This window comes from Erythranthe guttata, chromosome 12 (assembly GCF_056151865.1).
Source record: "Erythranthe guttata isolate IM_541 chromosome 12, IM_541, whole genome shotgun sequence".
Lineage (NCBI taxonomy): Eukaryota > Viridiplantae > Streptophyta > Magnoliopsida > Lamiales > Phrymaceae > Erythranthe > Erythranthe guttata.
In genome coordinates, this window is record NC_142544.1 from 1,843,602 (window position 1) to 1,866,843 (window position 23,242).

General features: G+C 33.5%; 3 protein-coding genes across 3 annotated transcripts; 2 read left to right on the forward strand and 1 right to left on the reverse strand.

The window, feature by feature from the left end:
- Positions 1–5,918: 5,918 nt before the first annotated feature.
- On the forward strand, positions 5,919–7,304 carry LOC105953448 (homeobox-leucine zipper protein HAT22). The gene is made up of 3 exons (XM_012977109.2): positions 5,919–6,456; positions 6,557–6,636; positions 6,735–7,304. The coding sequence occupies exons 1-3, from the start codon at positions 6,043–6,045 to the stop codon at positions 7,018–7,020; spliced, it is 780 nt and encodes a 259-aa protein (XP_012832563.1). The 5' UTR covers positions 5,919–6,042; the 3' UTR covers positions 7,021–7,304.
- Positions 7,305–12,145: 4,841 nt separating this feature from the next.
- LOC105953447 (EPIDERMAL PATTERNING FACTOR-like protein 2) lies at positions 12,146–13,060 on the forward strand. The gene is made up of 3 exons (XM_012977108.2): positions 12,146–12,364; positions 12,482–12,525; positions 12,633–13,060. The coding sequence occupies exons 1-3, from the start codon at positions 12,259–12,261 to the stop codon at positions 12,915–12,917; spliced, it is 435 nt and encodes a 144-aa protein (XP_012832562.1). The 5' UTR covers positions 12,146–12,258; the 3' UTR covers positions 12,918–13,060.
- A 3,889-nt stretch (positions 13,061–16,949) lies between these two features.
- Positions 16,950–19,589, reverse strand: LOC105953499 (cytochrome c oxidase-like protein). Its single transcript, XM_012977163.2, has 4 exons — positions 19,305–19,589; positions 18,741–18,847; positions 18,482–18,524; positions 16,950–17,234 (listed from the first exon to the last, which is right to left on the reverse strand). The coding sequence occupies exons 1-4, from the start codon at positions 19,426–19,428 to the stop codon at positions 17,200–17,202; spliced, it is 309 nt and encodes a 102-aa protein (XP_012832617.2). The 5' UTR covers positions 19,429–19,589; the 3' UTR covers positions 16,950–17,199.
- Between the last annotated feature and the right edge of the window lie 3,653 nt (positions 19,590–23,242).

A 23,242-nucleotide genomic window follows, 5' to 3' on the forward strand; every position in this document is an offset into this window, starting at 1 on the left:
AAACTGGTAAAAATCGACACCATGGTGTCGAAAAACTATGCTACAAATCGACACTTAAGCGTCGAATTTCATAGGTAAAAATCGACATTGACATGTCGAATTTATAGCACAAATTCAAATGTCGAATTTTATACCTCAAAATCGACATCTAAATGTCGATTTTTACCTGTAAAATTCGACCTGTACATGTCGAATTCGTTGGCGCGGGATTTTTTTTGGAAAATCGATATTTTAGCTAAAAAAAACCCATAAATGCATACCTTCTTGGGTTCTTCCATTGTAGAGTTTTCTATTTTGATGTCTTCTGACTCCATACTTGCCATCTTTGTAAGATTTGTTAAGTTTTGACGATTTTGAATGTCTAGGTTTTGTGGGTTTATGGAGGATGAAAGAGAAATGTCTTGTGGGTTTTGGAAGATGGAGAAGATGAGAGTTGGTCTTGTGGTCTTGTGGTTTTGTGGTATTGTGATAGGGTTTTTTGTGTTTCTAGTCTTGCACATTTGAAATTTTCTATTTTTTTAATAAATAAGGGTTATATAGTATTTATACATTGAAAATTTTAATTTGGTCTTGCACAAGTGGAATTAGTCTTGCATATAGCCGCAGTCTTTTCTAAATATAGAGTATGTAATTGTAATTATACCTAACCTCGTGGAGGTAAGCATAATTTACACCTTTTTTTTTTTAATATCAATAGAAATCAACCATACAGTTACAGTAACTCATTAAGTAAACATTCACTCTCGTGTAAAATCTTGCAAAATACACGAGATATATAAACCACATTATGCATAACTCATGTGAAATAATTCGGCAAAAGGGTTCGACCTCAAATTATATAACTATGCGTTATCGTACTTCACGAACTAGTCCACCTTTACGGGCACTAATATTTACAATTTCGAATAATTTAAATATCAGAATTCAAAGCAGTCCAAATTAAACCAATTGTTTGAATTCCTAACATTTCATATCTATTGAATAAACGAGTCTCTGATACGACATATTATTTATTATATTATTTAGTTAATTGTTTAGTTAATATTTTATTATTAATTAATTAGATTAGTATATTCATGATAATATACGCCGTGAGTTTTGTATTTAGGAGATTATTTAGTATTTTATTAGTTTAGGTAATTATCTTTTCTAGTTAGATTAGGATTCTAGGTTTTATTATCTTTAAATAGTCGTCTTGTGCTAGGGTTTGATAATGAAGAGAAATAATAAACAAGAGTTTTCTTACGTTCAGTAAAGAAATCTTATGATACACAAGAGATCGTATCAATTGGTATCAGAGCGAAGTTGCGATTAACACCAACGCTTCGTTAGCAAGGCAGCGATTACATCAAAGCTACGCTGGAGCAAAGTTGAGATCACATCAAAACTTTGTGAATTGTGAAAATCATGATGTCAGAAACAAGACGGTTGGAGCGATTGGAAAAATCTGTAGAGAAATTACGGATTAATTTTCAGAAATTGTTCGATCAAAGTCAAGGACGACGTCAACGCCATCACAAAAGCCGAAGGGACCGCCGCCCATCACCGCCGCTGCCGCTGCCGCTGCCGCTGCCGAGCCTATCGCCGGAAGAAGAGGAAGAGGACGACGATGACTTTTTCGAAGATCCACTGCCGCCGCCAATGCCAAGCCTACCGCAAAAGGAAGAGGAAGAGGACGACGATGATTTTTTCGAAGAACCCCAATTTTTTGTGAGTTCGCCGAAAGATGAATTATCGGATTCACTTGAGGTAATTTGGGACGAAGGTGATGAATTAACTAAGGAAGAGAACGAAGAACTACAGTGGATATTAGAAGAGTCCCACGATATTCAAAAGAAAGGAGACGAACAAGATTTGGTGACTGTGAATGAGCCCGGATCTGTAAAGACGATCGAGAAAAATAAAAGCACAATATTGATTGTGAAGGAGATGAGATTTGAAAAGACAATTGAGACGAAGGTTGATTTATCGGGTAAGAGATTGAGAAATTTCGTTCGGGTATATGGACTCGTATTCGGAAAAGAGCTCGATTTTTCGTCATGTTTTTCCGATTCAATCGGAAAGCAATTCGATGGCGTCAAGCATAGGTGGAAACACAAAAAAAAAGAGAGACGATTATTGGGCAGAACCTTGAGGACAAGGTTCATTTCAAGAGGGGTGGTTTGATACGACATATTATTTATTATATTATTTAGTTAATTGTTTAGTTAATATTTTATTATTAATTAATTAGATTAGTATATTCATGATAATATACGCCGTGAGTTTTGTATTTAGGAGATTATTTAGTATTTTATTAGTTTAGGTAATTATCTTTTCTAGTTAGATTAGGATTCTAGGTTTTATTATCTTTAAATAGTCGTCTTGTGCTAGGGTTTTTATTATGAAGAGAGAAATATTAAAGAATAGATCTTACGTTTCGTAGGAAATATTTATGATACTCGAGAGATCGCATCAGTCTCATACTATAAATATATATTCCAATTGTGTATCTTCTTGATCATTTCCATTTTATATATCTTAATAAAGAATTTATTTTGACCATATTATATCCAGTCGCCTGCTGAAATAGAATAAACATGTAATTCTAGTCTAATTTACTTTAACATTTCAAAATTGAATTGTTGAATTTCTTGGTCAGTTCAAATATCATGTGGTCATCAAATTGAATTAATAACATAAGAATTACGATTACACGTGTCTTACAATTAATGATTCTTTCTAGGCCTCGTTTACCGCTAAAATTCGCTATAATTAATTAATTAATCTATCGTTCATCCTTCTAATGAATTATACTCTCTCTGTTCCTAAACATGTTCCGTTTTTCATCTTTACACAAGTTTTACAAAACCGAATAAATATATTTTGATTTTAATAATATAACTATTTTTAGACTAAAATACCATTGATTGTTAATTAACGTAGAAGTAGAATTAAAGAGTGGATAAGGACACAATTGAAAATTATGTAATTAATGCAACATTAAAATTGTAAACTGACAGATAATATGAAACAAAACAAAAAAAAAATCTTAATAGTGATAGATATTGTGGAACAGATATTTTAGTTCCGCATTTGCAACCAAACGAGGTCTTAATGTGTATATAATCCAATTAAAAAACTCTTTATTTCTTTAAAGGTGATACAACTTAATTAATTATACCTTGGATATTTATAAATTATGAACCATGGTTAATTGGTAACCTAACTTATTCATTGGTGTGTAGCCGACAATCAATTATTGAATTCTGTTTGCAAAAGAATATAGATAAGTAGGGCCAAACACACCCTATCGCCAACTTTCTACTTAAGCAAAGATCTTGATTCGTGTATCTATTACCACTATGTATAAGTATATATCTTCCATTTCAATCTACATTATATCCTCGTGGTGTGTTTGGCCTTACTTTTTCAAACTTTTTCTTCTCTTTCCCCACACAACAAAAACGATGGATTAATTAATCAATCCTCTTCCGTATATATCCACATTCCTTTGATTATATTGGATAAAAAAAATAAAAAAAAATAAAAAATAAAATAAAAAAAAGTTAAGCCAACAAAGTAATATGAGATCCGTATTTCTAATGAACTAATCCAAACATGGTGTTAACAGACATGTCATGTGGTCTGCTTTAAAACAACTATGTTGTGTGCATCCCATGAAACAACTTTTTTCTTGAAATGGTATTTTATTGAATTATATTATCCATTAAAAAAAATCATATATATATATATATATATATATATATATATATATATATATATATATATATATATATATATATATATATATATATATATATATATATATATATATCTTGAAGATTGATATATTAGTGTTCCGCAAGGGATGACCTAACGGTTGGTGCCAGTCAGTTTGTGCCAATTGACCAAAATTCGAATTTTCTTGCCAACGGTCGAGCTTGTTGCACATGGTTAGTCTAGTGTGGTTTATGTCTCTCGTATAATTTGCAAGCTATTATACGAGAGCGTAAGTTTATCCAGTGCAGATATATGGTTAGGCTTCGGATTTATTTATTAAACAAAATATATTTAAAAAAAAAAAAAAAAAAAAAAGAAAGATTGATATACACTAATTAGTCTAGTGATAAAAGGGTGTAGGCCACGGTGTAGATTGGACGGATCTAAATGAATTGATTGAATGAATAAATACAAAATTCGTGCAGCAATTAATTAATCATGCTTCATCATTGGGCTATATTATCACTTAAAACGTTTGCAAACATCACTAATTAATAATTATTAGTGTGCTTTAAGATTTTGTAGTATTAATTAAGGACAATTAGTCGCAAATGTAAACCTTGTATTAATTAATTATACTTAGTACCCATGAGAAACGTATTTAGATGGAACTCAACCAAAAAAAGATATCCTTAAAGGGAGAGGGATGATCATTAACACATTTACTATTGGGGCCAATTGCACGTCACCCCCTAAAAATTTCTAATTTTCTCACTTTAACCCTTCAAATTAAAAAAAAAAACAAAATGATTGTCCACCTTCAAAATATTATTTTTGTTGCACATTTCTCCAGAAGCAAAAATCAATGGATCATTCTAAAAAAAGTTTAAAATTAAAAGTTCATTCAAATTTTATTATATATGTATATTGCTTATTTTCAAATCATTCGAGCCTCATACTATCTCAAATCTAAAGTTCCTTTAAAAATAGCACAATTAACCATAATACTTGAAATGGTAAAGTGTTGAGCAAAAATGTACTATACCAAATTTGTCACAAATTGGCCCCAATTATTGTTGCAAATAGGCACGTAAAATAGACAAATGGTGAAAAGCCAAACACCCCCAAGAATAAAATCAAAAAAGATGTATAAGGTTGGCCTAATTGATTTGAATTTATATACTTTGCGTGATATTAAATTTATTCAGTGCACAATACTTATTTCTTTGTAGGACAAAATGCATTTCGGCCTTCGCCCTCGATAAATTTTCACGATTCACACTTTCCCTCTCCAAAATGTTGTTATGGTTGCAGTACTGACCTGAAACCCAATTTTTTGTGAGGACAACATGCAACAAAATAATATTTTCAAAAAGTAACGTGCAATAAAAATTATAACAGTTTAAAGGGCCAACATGCAATTAAAACATTCATTATATATGGTGAACAACACATCGAAATTTGACTATCGAGGTAACTGCGACGTGCAACAAAAATATTTTTTTTTTGAAGGGGCACTCACCTTTTTCTCTCTTTTTGAAGTGGGGATTGCAAAAAGTTGAGAATTTATAGGGGGTGAAGTGCAATTTATCCTTCTTTGTAGGAGAAAAATGAAAAATAGTGAAAAGGACTCGGTAATTAAGCATGTTAATGGGTGGCGAGAGATTTGTTCGATGCTACACCCGGTGAAAAACACCGGGTGGGTCTTCTGCTGCCACGTATCTCTTTTTTGTATTTTATAATAGATTCCCCGCTAGGGTTTACCTTTAGGGGTTTTAGAAAAATAAAAAAAAGAACACGTGGCAGCAGAAGACTCACCCGGTGTTTTTCACCGGGTGTAGCATCGAAGGAACCGTGGCGAGAGAGGGGGGCAATCGCATCATCTTCTTCATGTGTGTACCCCATTACCATGTGAATCCACGTCATCATTCTTTACATTGACTCTTGACATCTCAATTTGTAATAAATATTATTTGTGGGGGTGGGGGTGGGGGGCGGCTTCTTTTGGTTTCCTCGTCGTTGGTCATGATCATAATTGGATTTAATTCAAATAGTCAACCAATGTGTGTAACTGTGTGAGAGAGATAGGCACAGTAGCACTACGACTGTGTGTGTGTGAGAGAGAGAGAAATGGACACGTGTCTGTGTGTGTGAGAGAGAGAGAGTGATTTTTCTCACTTACAAAAACCCCCCCTCGTCATTTCTCATCACATTACAGAAAAAGATAACTTTTTCTTTTGTTTCTCTCTCTAGAAATTTGTTTGTTCTTTCTCTCTCTACAAAACTCCCAAAAACTAATTTCAAGCCACCAGCTTTAATTTACCAGAGATACATACACAAATGGGTTTCGAAGATTTACGCCACACGTGTCTGGTTCTAGGGTTGGGACTTCCGTCGTCGCCGCCGACGTATTCAACCGGAGAAGACAAATCAAGAAACCCTGCGGCGGCGGCACCCGGCCGCGGGAGTATTAATCTTGACCGCTCGTGCAATATCTCCGATCAGCCCACACTCACTCTTAGCCTCGCCGGCGACACTACTTTTGACGACGACGATAATAAGCTGCACGGGCATGACAGCGGCGGCGCCGCCTCGTCTTTCTCCAACGGTAGCGTGAAGAGGGAGAGGGAGATTGAAGAAGACGACGAAAATAATAATGGATCGGTTAATGGAATTAGAAAGAAACTCAGGCTAACTAAAGCTCAGTCGGCACTTCTGGAAGAAAGCTTCTTGCTCCACAGCACTCTCAATCCTGTTAGTTTCTCTCTCCTCCACCTCTCTCTCTCTCTCTCCTCTTTTGTATCTTTCTCTCTCTAAAATATATATATATAAATATTATTAATTAATGGATCAGAAACAAAAACATGAACTGGCACAAGATCTGAAGCTGAGGCCACGTCAGGTTGAAGTTTGGTTCCAGAACAGACGAGCAAGGTCATCTTATATTTTATTTAATATTATTTTAAATTTTATAATTATTTTTATTTTGTTTTTTAATTTTGTTTTTTTTTTACTTTTTAAATTAATTACAGGACGAAGCTGAAGCAAACGGAGGTAGACTGCGAGTTCTTGAAGAAGTGCTGCGAAACGCTCACCGACGAGAACCGGCGGCTGCAGAAGGAGCTGCATGAACTCAAGTCACTGAAATCGCCGCCGCCGCCGCTGTACATGCAGTTTCCGGCGGCCACCCTCACCGTGTGCCCATCCTGTGAGAAGATCGGCGGCGGCGGCGTATCTGATAAAACGGCTAATAAGAACATCGTTCCCTTTGCCGTAGCAACAAAGCCGCACTTCTATAATCCATCAGCCGCTTGTTAATTAATTAATTAAATAATTAATTACCATTTCTTTTTTTAGATAATATATTTTTATATTTATATATATTATTGCAGTAAATACATAGGAAGAAACATGGCACAACCCTGTTTTTTTATTCGGTTAAGAGCCTGTGGTAAAAGAAGTGAAGCTAATCTGTAGAAATAATTACATAAGTATTTTACTTTTATTATTAATTATTTTGTTTTTGGTGTGTGTCAAATGGATGTAAATCACTAATTATTTTATATATACATATATAGTTAATGAATTATTATTTTTTATGATGATTCTTTGTACGTGTACCCTTTTCTGGAATTGTCTCAATTATTGGTCGATGATTAATTATTGTGTGACCATGTATACACGTATGCATGAACAAGTATAAGTAGATGCATTGAAATCTTTCTCACTCGTCAAATTACAAAAAACTCTCTTATGTTTCGGTAATTGCAAATATTTTACTCAATTATGAATTTTCTTACATGTTCATCATTGTTGTGTTAAATTTAGTGGAATCTTCTAAATTATTTGGAATATTCTACACTTTGTACCTGTTTTACCCCATTCGAGCTCCACATTTTAAAACAAGATGATCATAAGATGTGTCTCTTGACTTGTAAACATCAGATTGTTGTGCATAAAAAACTGTCTTTTTGCATAAAACAAGTACATAAACTAGAGAAATTTTACGGAACCTAGAAGATTCTGCTGAATATAACACCATAAGGGTGGATGTATAAGAAAATCTTTAATTAAGGGGATGCTTGTAATTACCCAAATATATAGAGTTTGTTTTTTTCGTAATTTGACATCACTTCATAGGTGACCGTGACCGCAATTTACCCTTATTAAAAACATCACTAAAATAAAAACAAATTTTGTACAAGTAATAAAACTAAACATTGCTTTCATTTTTGTAGAAATTTATCCACACAAAAAAGAAAATGATTTTCAAACCTTGCCTAAAAGAGTGAATACATGCATAATGGAATGGAAAGAGGCGTGTAGATTAAGAAATGAATTGAGAAATTTCGTTTCATTTTATTTATAAAAAAAATAATAATAATAAATAAATAAAAAGAAAATGGTGATGGGCGTGACTTGTGAGACGCCCTAATATTTAGGGAACCGGTGGGTCACGTCCACGTGATGGTTACCATGTTCCCCTTTTCACACCATAACACATCTTCTCTATGTTTCTACCAAACCAATTATATATCACCTTCAAATATTAATTATTAGTGTTAATTACGACTACACTTTTGAGGTATGCAAAAATAACTTTAAAATTTATATAGTATTAGTAATTCCAATTACACCTCTGAAATAATTATCGGAGACAAGATTTCATATTCTGGGGATCGATATAAACTATATTTGTCGATATGCTACATGGACAAAAAATTATAAATTTTATATAAAGTAATAAGGATTTAGAAAAATGTTAGGAGAATCGTGTCACATCCTAGCTATATCTTGCCTCCACCATTACCTGAAGCTAATAGTCAGTTAGAACGCTAACGGAATAAATTACCCAATGCAGTATTCTGTTAGGGTTTCGAACAATGTTTTAGGTGTAATTGTACTTACTGATACTATAGGGACCTTAAAGTTATTTTAGCATACCTCAGGGGTCTAAGTGTAATTTAATAGAGCATTTTTTCTTTTTTGTTTATTTTATATTTAATTATTAATTTATAGTTGCAGCAATTCTTAAGAGGCACGTCATCATAATTTAAGTCCAACATTGGATCATTTGTAGGACCAATCACTGTCTTTTGTCTGGTCCATATATATTTTGTTTTCCTTTTTCGCGCATGCTCCCCTAATTTCATTTTATTTCAATTTTTATAAGAATCAATATTTTTTTTTTGCGGAAAAAAAAAAGAAAAGAATAAATTGGGAGAATAGCAATCACATAATCTGGTAATTTAAGTAAGAATAAAACACTAATTATATTGCTAACATGAAAGGGCAAGAGTGTATATATAGTAACTAAATTGTTTACAAAATATCTTAATATTCATCATGAAATATTAATTATTTAACATATACTCCATCCTTTCCTAAATAAGTGTCGTTTTTCACTTTTCATAAAGATTAAGAAATTCAATTAATGTAGCTTGATTTTAGGAAAATCACATAAAAATGACTAAAACAACCTTTATTATTTAATGATTTATAAAAGAGAATTAATGTTTAGAGATGCATTAATAAGATTAAAACAGTAAAAATGCATTTAATGCAGTATTGAAAATATAAAGTGACAGATAATACGAAACAAAAATATTTTAAAAAAGAGACAGTTATTATGGAACAGATGGAGTAAAAACTATAAAAATAACCAAAGCATGAATACAAATATATAATCATAAAATAATCACATAGTTGCTGAAATATCTAGTTATAAACTGTAAACCGACACCAAATCTTTATCCAGAAGCCCTAACCACTGTCGGTCATCTACATATTTGTTTTCAAAACAAAAAAAAAATAATAATAATAAAAAAATAATAAAAATAATAAAAAAAAAATAATAAATAAATAAAATAAAAAATGAAAAATAAAACAACATACTAAATCTTCGGCTATATTATATTATATTGGAAAAATATATTTATTTCTTTGGAAAGGGCCCAATTTATTGAGATAGAAGCTGACAAAATGCTGGGCTGGATATTCCTTTGAATTTCTTTTGGATTGCTTGGCCCATATTTTATTCTCTGTGGGTTTCTATTGGGCCCGTATTGAAAAATTAAAGGGCCACATTTTGTTTGGCCCGTAGGTATAAATCTAAATAATTTATTTGCAAATTACGGCTAATCCCCCGATGTAAGGTTAAATTATGAAAAAACTCCTCATGTTTGGGTAATTACAACCGCCCATCAATTTTGTATTGTCTTACAAAAACCTCCTATTTCAGTAGGTAAAATTGACACAGTGAGGGTGGACGTGTAAGACAATAAATAATTGAAGGTGGTTGTAATTACCTAAACGATATTTCTTTTTATAATTTTACCTTATCTTATAGAGGTGGCCGTAATTTCCCCTAGTTTATTTTAAAAAAAAAGGAAAATGAAACAAAAAGTTTTGTCATATTTGACAAGAAGATCCAATGTTAATTTATTTATGGACTAGTAATAAATAATAATCTTTAATATTCACATATAACTTTTTTTACAAATCAATTTACCGACTGATCCGGAAGGAATTCAGGCCCAAAATAGCAGGGCCTCATTCGGCCCAAGTTAAAATAATATACTATATAAGCTTTTTCAAGTAGGCCCAACGGGGAGAAGACCAAGGCCCAAATGCTCCTCGCGCACGCTAAGCTACAGAGGAGACTAATACCCAAAGTGTAAGGCCGATCACTCGCTCGGGTAAAAGGGGCGCGAGGGTCCCACCGAGGGCTTTTAGTGGCGACAAAAGGCACCGCATCAATGACGACTGACAATCATTCTTTATGCTTGCACCGGCGCATTAAATACCCTAACACCGGCATTTAATGTTTGAATGACTAAAGACCGTCGTTGATAAAAAGCTCCCAAGTCAGACTACTCAAAATCCGGAGAGGGGCTGTTATAGCCGTCCCAAGGAAAATAATGTTTAACGCCGTCCGACAAAGAGGGGAAAGCAGTCGTCGCGCCTACGCGCCTGGGTTTCACACAAAGTTTAGGTTATAACATTATAAATACCAGCTCACATGTACCAAGTAAAAGGCAGAAGAACTCTTAATTTACATTATTCCACCTAAAACCACTTCAAATCACTAACTTGACCGTTGGAGTGCTAACTCTAATGTCAGTCCGGTTTATTCTGGTGCAGGATAAACTGAGCGCGATAGAGACTAAGTTCCAGATTCACAAACTGCTCTACTAGACTCCAAGAGGTGGTTTTCAGACGGATCACCGACCATATTATCAGTCGGAAATTGGCATTAATTAGGGACACTTTGCCAAGAATATTAAAATTAAAGAGTGGCATTTTTGTAATTTAAGAATGCACAGTGAATTGTTTTCGTTTTTTTTTTTTTTTTAATTTAAAGGTACATTATATTTCACTGTGGCATTTTGCTGTCTTAGCCTCTTGTCTTATTTCTATCTTAAATACATTCCATTTCCCTTTTCTCTCTCTCTTCACTAACTCTTTCATTTTTTCTGCCTACACACAATATCCCATCTTTTACTTTTCTCTCTTTCTTCCATTATTATTACATATATCCCATTCTTGCATATTTTACTTGTTCCAGAAGGGCGCACTCCACGAGGTTCTTATTTATTTATAGAGTAAACTACGGCCACGCCACTGATATAAGGTTAAATTTCAAAAAAAAAACCCTCATTCTAGTTGATTACAACCATCCCTTCATTTATGAATCTTTTTACATTTCTACTTTTGTGGTGTCAAATTTTGTGAAATCTCCTACATTATGTGGAACATTCTCCTGTTTGTACCATTTTTACCCCTTTCGAGCTTCACATTGTAAAACAAAACGATCATAAAATGTGCCTCTTGACTTGTAAATATGAGATTGTGGTGCATCAGAAACTGCATTTTTACGCCAACACGTGTACAAACTAGGGAATATTTCACGAAATCTAGGAAATTATATTGAATTTGACACCGTAAACATGGATGTAGAAGAAGATTCACTGATAATGGACAATTGCAATTACTCAAAAGTAACATTTTTTTTTCGTAGTTTAATTTTATCTAAGGATAAAGTAATTTACCCAAATTTATATAACTTCAAAATTTATTTTTTTCAATTCTTTTTTTGTTTCTTTATCTTTTTAGCTCTCTCTCTCTCTCTCTCTCTCTCTCTCTCTCTCTCTCTCTCTCTCTGTCTGTCTGTTATTATAGTGGTTTTGTCCTTGTAGGTTCCATCACTTCAAACTCCTCTACCCAAAGGCCAAAAAGCAGCAGAAGAATACAATATAATATAATATAATATAATATAATATAATATAATATAATATAATATAATAGCCCTTTACATAACTAATAATAAAGATTGACAACATGTGTCCTAATATCTACTGTCCCCACACCACTCTTCACTCAATCACTGATAACTCCCCCCATTTTTCATTTCTTCATTTCAGACAAACACATATATATAATAAAAAATAAATAATAATAAAAAAAAAAGGATCTACTTACTTATTGACCCTCCCTAGCTATATGGTTTTCTCCACCTGGTTTTAATCTTCTCTGCAGCAGCCAGCTCTGAGAAAAATGGGGTTCTCTAAAAATGGCAGAAATTACCATTTTGCCATTTCTGCTCTCCTTTTCTTGATTTTTTCTACTTCTTCACAGTTCACATTATTCACTACTGCTCAAGGTAAGTTGACATATATATATATATATATATATATATATATATATATATATATATATATATATATATCTTTGGAGGGTGATTCACTATAAAAGTTGAAAACTTGGTGTATTATTTCAGGTAGAAGAATATCACAAATTACAGTGGACAATCATAATTCCAAGGTGAGTGGTCTTTTGTCCTTTTAACTGTTACTGTGTGTTCTCTCTCTCTCTCTCTCTCTAAAACACGTTGAAAGTGATTTGTTTTGATTTTTTGAATGGGGGGGTAGGCAGTGAACGGAGAGCAAGACGACAAGTACTTAGCGGCGGCGGCGATGATACTGAGAGCGCAAATAGGTTCAAGGCCGCCGCGGTGCGAGCGGCGGTGCAGCAACTGCGGCCGCTGTGAAGCCATACAAGTTCCGACGAACCCACAAAGAAAAAGGACAACGTCGTCGAGGAATATTCCGGCGGTAGTTGATAGTATGGCCTACGCCAGACGCGGTGGTGATAATTCCAACTACAAGCCCATGAGCTGGAAATGTAAATGTGGAAATCTCATTTTTAACCCTTGAATATTATTTTTTATTATTACTATTTTCTTACTAATTATATATATTACAGGTGGATTGGATTATATCATAATTATTTATTAATTAATTAGTTAGTTAATTTTTCACCTCCTTTTTTATATAATTATTAATATTTATTTTTGGGTAGAAGTATTCTACTCTTTTGTGGGGTATCTTCAATATTTCCCCTTTTTGTGTATGTGTAGTCTTTATTTTCAAATTATTGTTATTTTACATTAAATTGGCATTTACTATATGTTTTAGATTAAATTATTTTTATTATAATATAAATTGGCATTTAATAATAAATTTTCTATTGTCACGATATTAACCTAGACATGCTAAAACGTTGTTATTATTAAATAAAACAATATTAAAAAAATTACTTTATGTATAGACTAAAGACAAATTTCACTTCTCAAAATTAGAAGCTTTTTGCTAGAGAAATGTGCTACATGTATATGCATGTATACCGGGTGTTTATTTAGTAATACCGTACTTAATTGCATTGTAATTTTCGTAAACTGAAATTTCGGTACTTCAAGAAGTTGCACCATTTAATGTATAGAACTACTCGGTTGGGTATAGTATTTTTACCGAATGTTCACTTCAGTTTCTTTGGTTCGGCACCGGTAAAACCAAAATTATATTTTAAGATATTAAAAAATGTAAGAAATTCATATGTTTAAACAAATTTATTCTTGAAACATTCAAATTTCAAAAATCGATCATAATAACAAAAAACGATCATCATTAGAAGCTAATTTGTAAATAATTGAAGAAATTATTAAATCTAAAAGAATTTTATAATTTTTTATAACCTTTAAGACTTAAAAAAAATATTAAATATCTCGGTATTCAGTAAAGTTCGATATATATACCGGACATCAATACCATATACCGAGCAGAATACCAGAATTCCAAAAAATATTTACCAAAATCCACCGAATTCAGCACGTATTGAATTTTCGATTCAATTCAGTTTCAGTCGATTTACCGGCGAATACATGATATATATATACTTACTAGCATTGTTGATAATGTGTGCTAAAATGTTAATTTGATTTGAATAGGGAAAATTGGCGCCAAACACATGAAAGGCAATCATATAAAGCTCTGATTTTCTGAGCTTTGTATGATATTTGCAGCACAGATATTCTGATTTTGTACTACAATTCGGTATACGTATTTAATACGCATTAAATTGCGATCTACTTACATTGTACGTACAAATATTCAATTTGATCAATTACAAATATGGAACAACATTAAATAGAAGAAAAAAAAAAAAACAGACGCACAAGTGTGTGTTCTGTGTGTGTACCGGTTTTTCACGTAACGGCGCCGTTAGGTTAGGTTAAATCTTTTCTTGGCAGAGAGATGTCATTTCATGATAATAATAATATTATTACAGCGTTACTTACTGTCAACACGCAAAATAGAATTTACATTTATTATTATTATTATTAGATATATCTCTCTTTCTCTCTCATCTTTCTCTCTCTAGAGGGGGTGTGGTTAATGAAAAGAGAGATTTGCAGAGAAACAGAGGTCTTAAAGTAGAATGGTTTTCTTGATTTGCAAGAAACATGGGTAAGTGCGGCCATTGATGGACAAATCTTAGTTCAGTTTTAATAATAATATTCGGCAAATTACGGCCGAGTTATGGTCAAATTACGAAAATAATCTTTTGTTTGGGTAATTACAACCATCCCATTAATTATGTATTATTTTACAAAAAGACCCCTTTCGAGGTAAATTTGGGAATGTTAATTCGGTAAAACCGAACTGAAATTTCGATACGCCAACATTTCATACCCTTTACCGAACTAAATATACAATTTAATTTGGTAAATAACTGAATCACATAAATTTTGTATCAAAATATTAAAAAAGAGAGGTGACTGTACGTAACAAAAGGTTCTTTTCATAATTTAATTATATATAAAGTGGCCGTAATATGCACTACTAATAATAATAATAATAATAATGATGAGTAGTCTGATTTTTATTTTTATTTTTTTAATTATTATTTTGTTTTGCCTGCTAAAAGAGATTCTGTCACCACCTGATAATCATTATCCAGATTAGTGAAAAAAAATTGATGGGTTTATTATCCACGTCATTCATCAATGATGTCAACTAATCACTAGGCAAAACAACATGTCACAATCAAATGAATAAGATTGATTGATTTGGATTATCAATATGATAAAAATACTAAAATGATCTAGTAATGAAAAGAATAATCATTCAATTTTTCTGGTTGACTGAAATTTATTATTTAATGGGTACATATAAAAAATTTCTTTTATCATTTCTTGTAGAAAAAGAATTCAATATGTTAATGATATTATAGTCTTCATATAGTTAGAAGGGTTGTGACGGAATATATGACTATTTAAATAATATTTCTACACCCACCCCACAAAAAAAAAAAAAAAAAAGAAAAGGTAGAATTTATTATTTTGGCAGATGAAAAAAGAAATAAAAAAATTATATGACTTGTCATTGACGATTTCGCTTCTATATCAAGAGAGAATATTGCCGGCTCTATATATGGCATTGTTTGGAAATAATGAAATGTTAGATGTCGTTAATTTTATTAATACTATTTGGAATTTGGACGTAATTCTGATCCTATTTTGGTTTGATTTTGACAAAATTCAAAACATGGAAACCGTAGTCTATTGAGTTAGCTTCCAATTTCAATCCACTAAATTGAATGTCGGGCGATAAAGTTATGCGTGTATAAATTAAATTTTGAATTCTAGATGAATTTTTTTTTGAAACAAAATTTTAGATAACTAAGAATATCAAATTTGTGGGCAATATTACTCCTTATCTTTAACACTTTGTTTTCCTCCTCGATTAGGGCATACTTCTCTTTTTTTAAGGGACTCAACTCACATACCTCAAGCAGTTTTCCACTTTGCATAGCAATTCTTTAATTATTTCAACATCATTGTTGTTTTTTGAATCCTCATCATCACCTGCAACGATAAGGGGAGTTAAAATGTTATCGGGTATTAAAGGCAATTTATCATACTTCAGTTTTGTTTGAAATGTTTGTCCAATTGTTAGACAGTTTCAAGGAACGACTACTCATATCTGCACAAAATAAATCGAATGAAGCCTTATATATTTATGTAATCATTATGGGTAACGACCAACTAATGTTGATCATTAATTAACTAGTAAAAACGTGTTAGGAATCACTAACTAGAATATTCCTATTTGATGTGTTCCATTGGGCCTCCACCCAATTAGAGCTCCAATTGTGAAAAGAAGCCCAAATTAATTGTCAAGTACAACTAAAGTATGCACAGATTAAGATCAATGGAAAAACATCTTGTACTTTTTTGAAACTGTAATAATTTTTTTTACCCATGCTCGGAAATGTAAAAGAACTCACGTGTTGAAGCAGTTTCAGTTGTCTTAAATTCGAACCCATTTATTTGTTTCTCTATAAATTATTCAAAAAAAATCCAAAGAGAAGAGAATGTTTTAAAGCATCGATGAAGACAGACAAGATGAAAAGCTAGTCTCTTTGGATTCTGATTTTTAATTACTTTTTTCAATCTCAAAAATAAAAATTCCTGTGAAATTTACCTAATAATATTCCTTTCAATCAAAGACAAAATTGTACCATAAAACCAGAGACTAGTTCCTCGGAATCAACCACTCATGTTGGAAATATATTCATAATTACTATTCTATGGTACAAATTCCCATCGATTTTCCCTTTTTCTTTGAAAAACTAATAATTAATATGAAATTTCGGAAACATGTTGATTTTTTTCTCTTGGAAGTTGAATTCGTGAATCGGCGTAACATTCCAATTTTCGCTCCGAGTTTCACAGAACTCAAGTATAACTGAAACAAACCAATTGTATGTATATTAAAGATGTAAGTCATGGTTAAACAATCATCTCGTGTCAGCCAAAGAAATAAAGGAATTGAAGTGAAGAACATTTCGAGGATAAATGAAACGGACCATAGTTATAATAAGGAGAAAGACGATCACGAGACAAATTGGACGAGAATGAAATAATTCCACAAGATGGACCAAAAAGCCCTCCAATCTAATCAACTTTATTTTGTAAAAATCACAAACGAAAGAAAGTACAAAAAAGATGAAGATGAAAAGCATCCACATAACATGCTGAATGGAATTTCGAATTTCCAAGTCAATATTGGAGACCACGAGTTTAAATACATTTCAGAAATGCACCACACGACTTATTAATCTTTGAGACTTCCCAAAAACGATCAGCCAAAACGATTAGTGATGCTTTACCTCAAACAGACCATCTGGACCTGCACCCATAAAAACTAATGTTAGTAAACGAGAACCAAAAAAAAAGATTAAGTGTAAAATAAAAATTTGTTAGCCAAGAAATGAAAACTCGGAACAACAATTACAACTGATTCTTTCTAGTAGATCAGGTTAACTTTCTCGAGTACACAATTACATAATTCTTAACCACTTGGGTTTGCATGAAGAACACGAAAATGCACATGATAAATAATCAACTAAGAAACAAAGGAAAAAGCATGTACAGTATACGGCGATGCTAAGCTTCCCACTCAGGTGCAACTTATTATGTGTCGGATTATGACAATGCAAAGACAACGCAATAATATTAATTAGGGCTTTCTAAATTGAGATGCAATTTTAAGAGAAGCAATCAAGAAGCTAAAGAATCAACCTCAAGAAACTACTAATTTAAGTTCCTGACATGAATTCTGAATTTGCACTTACATAGTTATTGCTATACCGAACAATTGATGCAACTCGTTTATAAATACCCAAAAAAAACAAATTGTGAGAAGTGAGAAAAATGAACATAATTTTTCATCTGTAGTTGGAGTGCTTTTAATCCTCATTTATCCTTCGTCTAGCCCCTGTACCTTCGTTCTAGTCCTTACTCAGTAGTCTCATGCTAAGTTGATGTAGCTTTTCATATATACAACTAGTGCACTTTCTCAAATTAATGCTAGACCAGAAGCAATAGAGTACACATGGAACAATAATTAAAGCCTCAAAATTTTCAACTTTGTGAACTTTATACTGCAGTGTGTATTGCGTTTAAACAAGTATAAAGCTTCAAATTAGGAGAAAAATAGCAGCACACGTGAGAATGTGTGAATCGTGAACTGAACATCATTAATCCATATATTATGTATGAACTAAATTTCATGCAAAAGTTAGTTAAATCAATTCAAATCCTTATGAGTCTCCTATATGTTGAGCTCAAGATCACCAATCACCACCATATTATTTGGTCTATCTTAAGAAAAATTCGAATCTTAAAATATTTAGATCGAGATTTATCAGAATCCAACATGACCAGCAAAAAGTAATCCCCAACAAGTCATAACCAATAATCATCACAAGTAGAATAAAGGTCAATCATCATACACACATTCAATTATACAAATACGATAAATAACCACATAGAAAGTCTTACAAATCCGTGAAACATCAAATAATTTGAAACAAGCACATCATCAAATATTTCGAAACAAGAAAAAAAACCCGAGAAAGATTATAAGAAACTTACCCCATGGAAACTCCTTGTTTCGAATGTGCAAGAATGGGTATGCCTGCACCACAAAACCAATAAGTAGATCAGAATCACCGACTTTTTTTTCAACAACGATAAAAAATCGTGCAATTTCAATTTGAAACAACATATATAGTAAGCTGGCACCAAAACATGGGCAAACGAAATTCTAGGTCAATCTAACAACTGCAAACCCCAAATTTAAAAAAAAAAAAACAAAATCAGGATAATATGAGCAACTGTGGATGATTCTTACAGGAGGTTCGTCGTGGTGCGGATGACCCTTGGAAAGGATAAAGGCAGCAAGACACGTGCATGCTGCTATTCCTACATATGTTATCTTCTCCCACTTTGAAGCCTCGGCTACATAAACCACAGTCCAACAAAAAAAAAATTAAAAAAATTAAAAATTTAAAAAAATTCAGCACTTTCAATCACATCATCACATATTTCGAACTGAATCCTTTAATCATATGTAAGCTAAAATATAACAGGAAATGTAATTGAAACCCTAGATTGCATACACGAACAATTGACAGCCCAAAAAATAATGCCCAACAAAAAAAAATAAAAAAATCAGCATTTTCCATCACATCATCACATATTTTGAACCGAATCATTTAATCCTACGTAAGCTAAAATATAACAGAAAATGTAATTGAAACCCTAAATTGCATACACGAACAATTGACAACCCCAAAAAAGCACGCCGAACAAAAATAATCAATCATCAGATCTTATAATTTCTCTCCACACGATTCAATTCGAATCTAAACATCAATTTCTGATTCGATTAAATATAAATCAATAAAACAAATACCAGCTTCATCGAGTTGAGATGCTGAAGAGGAGAAGGAGCGGTTAGAAGCTGATGAAACGCGTGGAGCAGAAGCGCCGCCGCGGAGGGCGGAACGGAGGCCAGATCTCATAATCGCCGACGCCATTCTTCCCTTTCTATGCGAGTAATGTTTTCTCTGTTTGTAGATTCAACTGCGTTCCTTGAATTGAGAATTTTGTTGGTGTTTGATATTTTATTTATATATCTATTTTGGAGAAAATGCAAAACACGCTTTATTGCAAGTTGTAGGTTGTAAAGTCGTGTTTTATTAGCAGAGGGCAGTGTCAAAATGCCAATATAATAGGATTTTTTGTTGATTTGGTAGAACTAATAAAATGAATTATTATATTGAGATTTTCATAATTAAATAATAAAAAAAAATCATTATCTGATGGAATTATCAATTGATTTGATATTAAATAAATTTAAATTGTTCGTAGGACATGAAACTATAATGTTTTATATTTGGTTCTCATTTACATTTCCCCTTTTGTATTGTTTAATTAAATATTTATATTTTATTCTTACAAAATTATCTTCATTTTCATGTTTATATATGTACCTACGTAGCACAGAACCTTCAATTTCTTAACTTTTTCGTGTTTCAGATAAGTTTCGAGTCAGACACTCGAGGACACCTGCCGACACCTTATGAGCCATTTTGCAATTTCTGAAAGGTTAGAAACATGTTTGAATAACAAATTTTCGAATTTTTTTGTTGTTTTCCTAATTATTTATATAATTTAATGATGAATTGCAAATTGATAGTTGATAGTAAAATTTGGGAGAGATGTAGTTTTCATCCCTCACAATTTGCACGGATTTCATATTTGGTCCCTCAAGTTCATAAAAAATACAATTGGTCCCTCATGTTTCAAAAAGTCAACATTTTTAGTCATTTTCGTCAATTTTACGTCAATACTGACGGAATCAAGCATGTGCCTATCACCGCCTTAACTAACGGACTAACGGTAAAATGACGGAAATGATCTAAAATGTTACATTATTGAAACATGAGGGACTAAATGTGTTTTTTGTGAACATGGGGGACCAACTGTGAAATTGGTGCAAACTTGAGGGATGAAGACGATAATTTTCCCATAAAATTTATTTTGAAATGTTTGTATGGAAATATATAAAAAGAATTATATATAAATAAAAACGTATATATGCTTACACAACATATTTATAACTAAACCCTTATAGTTTTAATATTTACACGTCTCTCCCAAGCTCCTGTATCCCATTTTTGAGATATGCCATTTTCCGTGTCCGTTTTCCCATATCACCGTGTTTGTGTCCATGATACGTAGATCGGTAATGTATCCATCATATCTGATGCGGTTGGGTTTTTCCGCTTCGAGGAATCTCGAATCTTTAACTCCGTTCCATATTAGGCCTGTTCGTCGCGTGCCTGCAAAAGAGACCGGGAGAGGTGCTCCCGGCGTTAGCACTCCGACGCCCAAGTTAGAACACCTCAAAGATTCGGAGATAAATATATTCGAGAGAAAATAATGTGTTAAGATCAAGAATACTTACCTTGAGGTTTATGAACCCTCTATTTATAGTAGAGGTTTTCCGGATGCCATTGCTTCTATCCAATTTGATTAATAGAATCGTTTCAAGTCCATGACAATAAGTCTTAGTGGTTAAGTTATGAAGATATTTTCTATTCTTAGTGTCTAAGTTATGAGGTGGCATCTTCAGCTCGTCGCTCGACACTCGTCACTCGGTGCTCAACGCTCGGTGGTTTGTCGCTCGGGACTCGTCACTCGGCGTTCGTCGGCTCGTCGCTCGATGCTCGTTGGCTAGTCGCTCGGGACTCGACACTCGGTGTTCGTCGGCTCGTCGCTCGACGCTCGTGAGCTATCTTTAGCTCATTTAGGGGTCTTCAGCTCGTCGAATAACTCTCATGTCTCCAGCTCCTCGAGGGTCTCCTACCTCGTCTCTATTCACAATGTATTATATTCTTTGGGCATACACTTGTGGGCTCAATGTTTTGGGCCATTTATAAAGATCCGATGAAATGGGCCAAGCCTAGATCCCATGTGGTCTTATCTCCTCTTTGAGTGTGGGCCAACTCTGTTGGGCCTTGCCTTATTGGGCCCTGCAAATCTGTCCGGATCAACTAGTCCCCCACTCCAAGTTGAACGCGAGAATACGAATTGATCAGCTTGGAGTATGCGTTATTTTCTTAACCCACCGACTATGTTCTTAGCCAATTTTTCTTGGGGGTTGGTTATGTTAATGCTATGATTTCTCGCCGGGTCAGACTTCTTGCCGAAATGTTGAGTTCGTGCTTGTTTGGCCGGATGAAGCTCGTATCATTTGATTGGGTAAATGAGCTGAAGAGCTTGGCCAACCATTTTCCTATTCCATTCGGTTTCCCATTCAAATTATTTCTTAGCTGCAAACTCCAGTGCATTACACAAAATCTTAGATTTTAGTTCCAGGAAAATCGAGAAAGAAAAGGTACAGAGATATTCAATACACTGCCATTTCTTGCTTCATTTTTTGTGCAATTTTTCAATGCTTAGTTAGATCAATTTCATGTTTCTTGATTTTATTTTTTTATTTGAGGTTTATATCAGTGCATTTCGTTCTATAATAATCTTTCAATTAAGATCGTGCTCGTTATCGCGAAGTATGAAAAGCTCGTGCTTCCTACTCAGATAAATTTTCTATTTAACGAGCTCGTGCTCGCTACCCGTATATCCGGATAGATTTTCTATTTTAACGAGCTCGTGCTCGCTACCCGAATGCTTGGATAGATTTTGTTTAACGAGGTCGTGCTCGCTACCCGAATGCTCGGATAGAGTTTTCGTTTTAACGAGCTCGTGCTCGCTACCCGAATGCTCGGATAGATTTCCTTTATAACGAGCTCGTGCTCGCTACCCGAATGCTTGGATAGAGTTTTCGTTTTAACGAGCTCGTGCTCGCTACCCGAATGCTCGGATAGATTTTCTTTTTAACGAGCTCGTGCTCGCTACCCGAATGCTCGGATAGAGTTTTCGTTTTAACGAGCTCGTGCTCGCTACCCGAATGCTCGGATAGAGTTTTCGTTTTAACGAGCTCGTGCTCGCTACCCGAATGCTCGGATAGAGTTTTCGTTTTAACGAGCTCGTGCTCGCTACCCGAATGCTCGGATAGATTTTCTTTTCAACGAGCTCGTGCTCGCTACCCGAATGCTCGGATAGAGTTTTCGTTTTAACGAGCTCGTGCTCGCTACCCGAATGCTCGGATAGAGTTTTCGTTTTAACGAGCTCGTGCTCGCTACCCGAATGCTCGGATAGATTTTCTTTTCAACGAGCTCGTGCTCGCTACCCGAATGCTCGGATAGATTTTTAACGAGCTCGTGCTCGCTACCCGAACACTCGGATAGATTTTCTATTTTACGAGCTCGTACTCGCTACCCGAATATTCGGATAGATTTTTCATTTCATCTCGTTGAGCTCGTGCTCATTTCATGTTTGAACAGCTTTTCGTACCATGCATACTTAATCAATTCTTCAATACAATATATCATTAATAAAATGCTCCTTGAATAAACCAATATTGTAGTCACACCCATTTATAGATTTAATCAGCTATATCAACATACTCCTTTTCTCTTTGAATATTTTGGTAAAAACAATTTTGTAAAGCATTTGAAGATGAACTTTTCGAAAATTTACCAGGTCATCAGCAGAGATCCAACAAGGCCGTGCTTTATTATTTCTTTCGAGGCTCCTCATGGATCCTTGAGCTACAAGGAATCCTCCGGGGTAATCGAAAAGGCTCGAACCAAAGCTCGCGGTGAATTAATGAGTTAGAGCTATTTCGATAATATCATTCTCATCACAACGATCGTTTGCACCTGTAATCACAATTCTCTACCACGTCTTCCGAGACAAAGACATAAAGTCGAGACAAATCATATG

What these genes read in the sequence shown, in the direction of transcription:
- LOC105953447 (XM_012977108.2), top strand. Translation starts at nt 12,259, where the DNA reads ATGGGGTTCTCTAAAAATGGCAGAAATTACCATTTTGCCATTTCTGCT. An exon ending in ATTATTCACTACTGCTCAAG is followed by an intron (nt 12,365 to 12,481) that starts GTAAGTTGACAT and finishes GTATTATTTCAG; the next exon opens with GTAGAAGAATATCACAAATT. An exon ending in TGGACAATCATAATTCCAAG is followed by an intron (nt 12,526 to 12,632) that starts GTGAGTGGTCTT and finishes ATGGGGGGGTAG; the next exon opens with GCAGTGAACGGAGAGCAAGA.
- LOC105953499 (XM_012977163.2), bottom strand. Translation starts at nt 19,428, where the DNA reads ATGGCGTCGGCGATTATGAGATCTGGCCTCCGTTCCGCCCTCCGCGGC. An exon ending in CGCACCACGACGAACCTCCT is followed by an intron (nt 18,525 to 18,740) that starts GTAAGAATCATC and finishes TTTGTGGTGCAG; the next exon opens with GCATACCCATTCTTGCACAT. An exon ending in AAACAAGGAGTTTCCATGGG is followed by an intron (nt 17,235 to 18,481) that starts GTAAGTTTCTTA and finishes TTATGGGTGCAG; the next exon opens with GTCCAGATGGTCTGTTTGAG.
- LOC105953448 (XM_012977109.2), top strand. Translation starts at nt 6,043, where the DNA reads ATGGGTTTCGAAGATTTACGCCACACGTGTCTGGTTCTAGGGTTGGGA. An exon ending in TCCACAGCACTCTCAATCCT is followed by an intron (nt 6,457 to 6,556) that starts GTTAGTTTCTCT and finishes TTAATGGATCAG; the next exon opens with AAACAAAAACATGAACTGGC. An exon ending in TTCCAGAACAGACGAGCAAG is followed by an intron (nt 6,637 to 6,734) that starts GTCATCTTATAT and finishes AATTAATTACAG; the next exon opens with GACGAAGCTGAAGCAAACGG.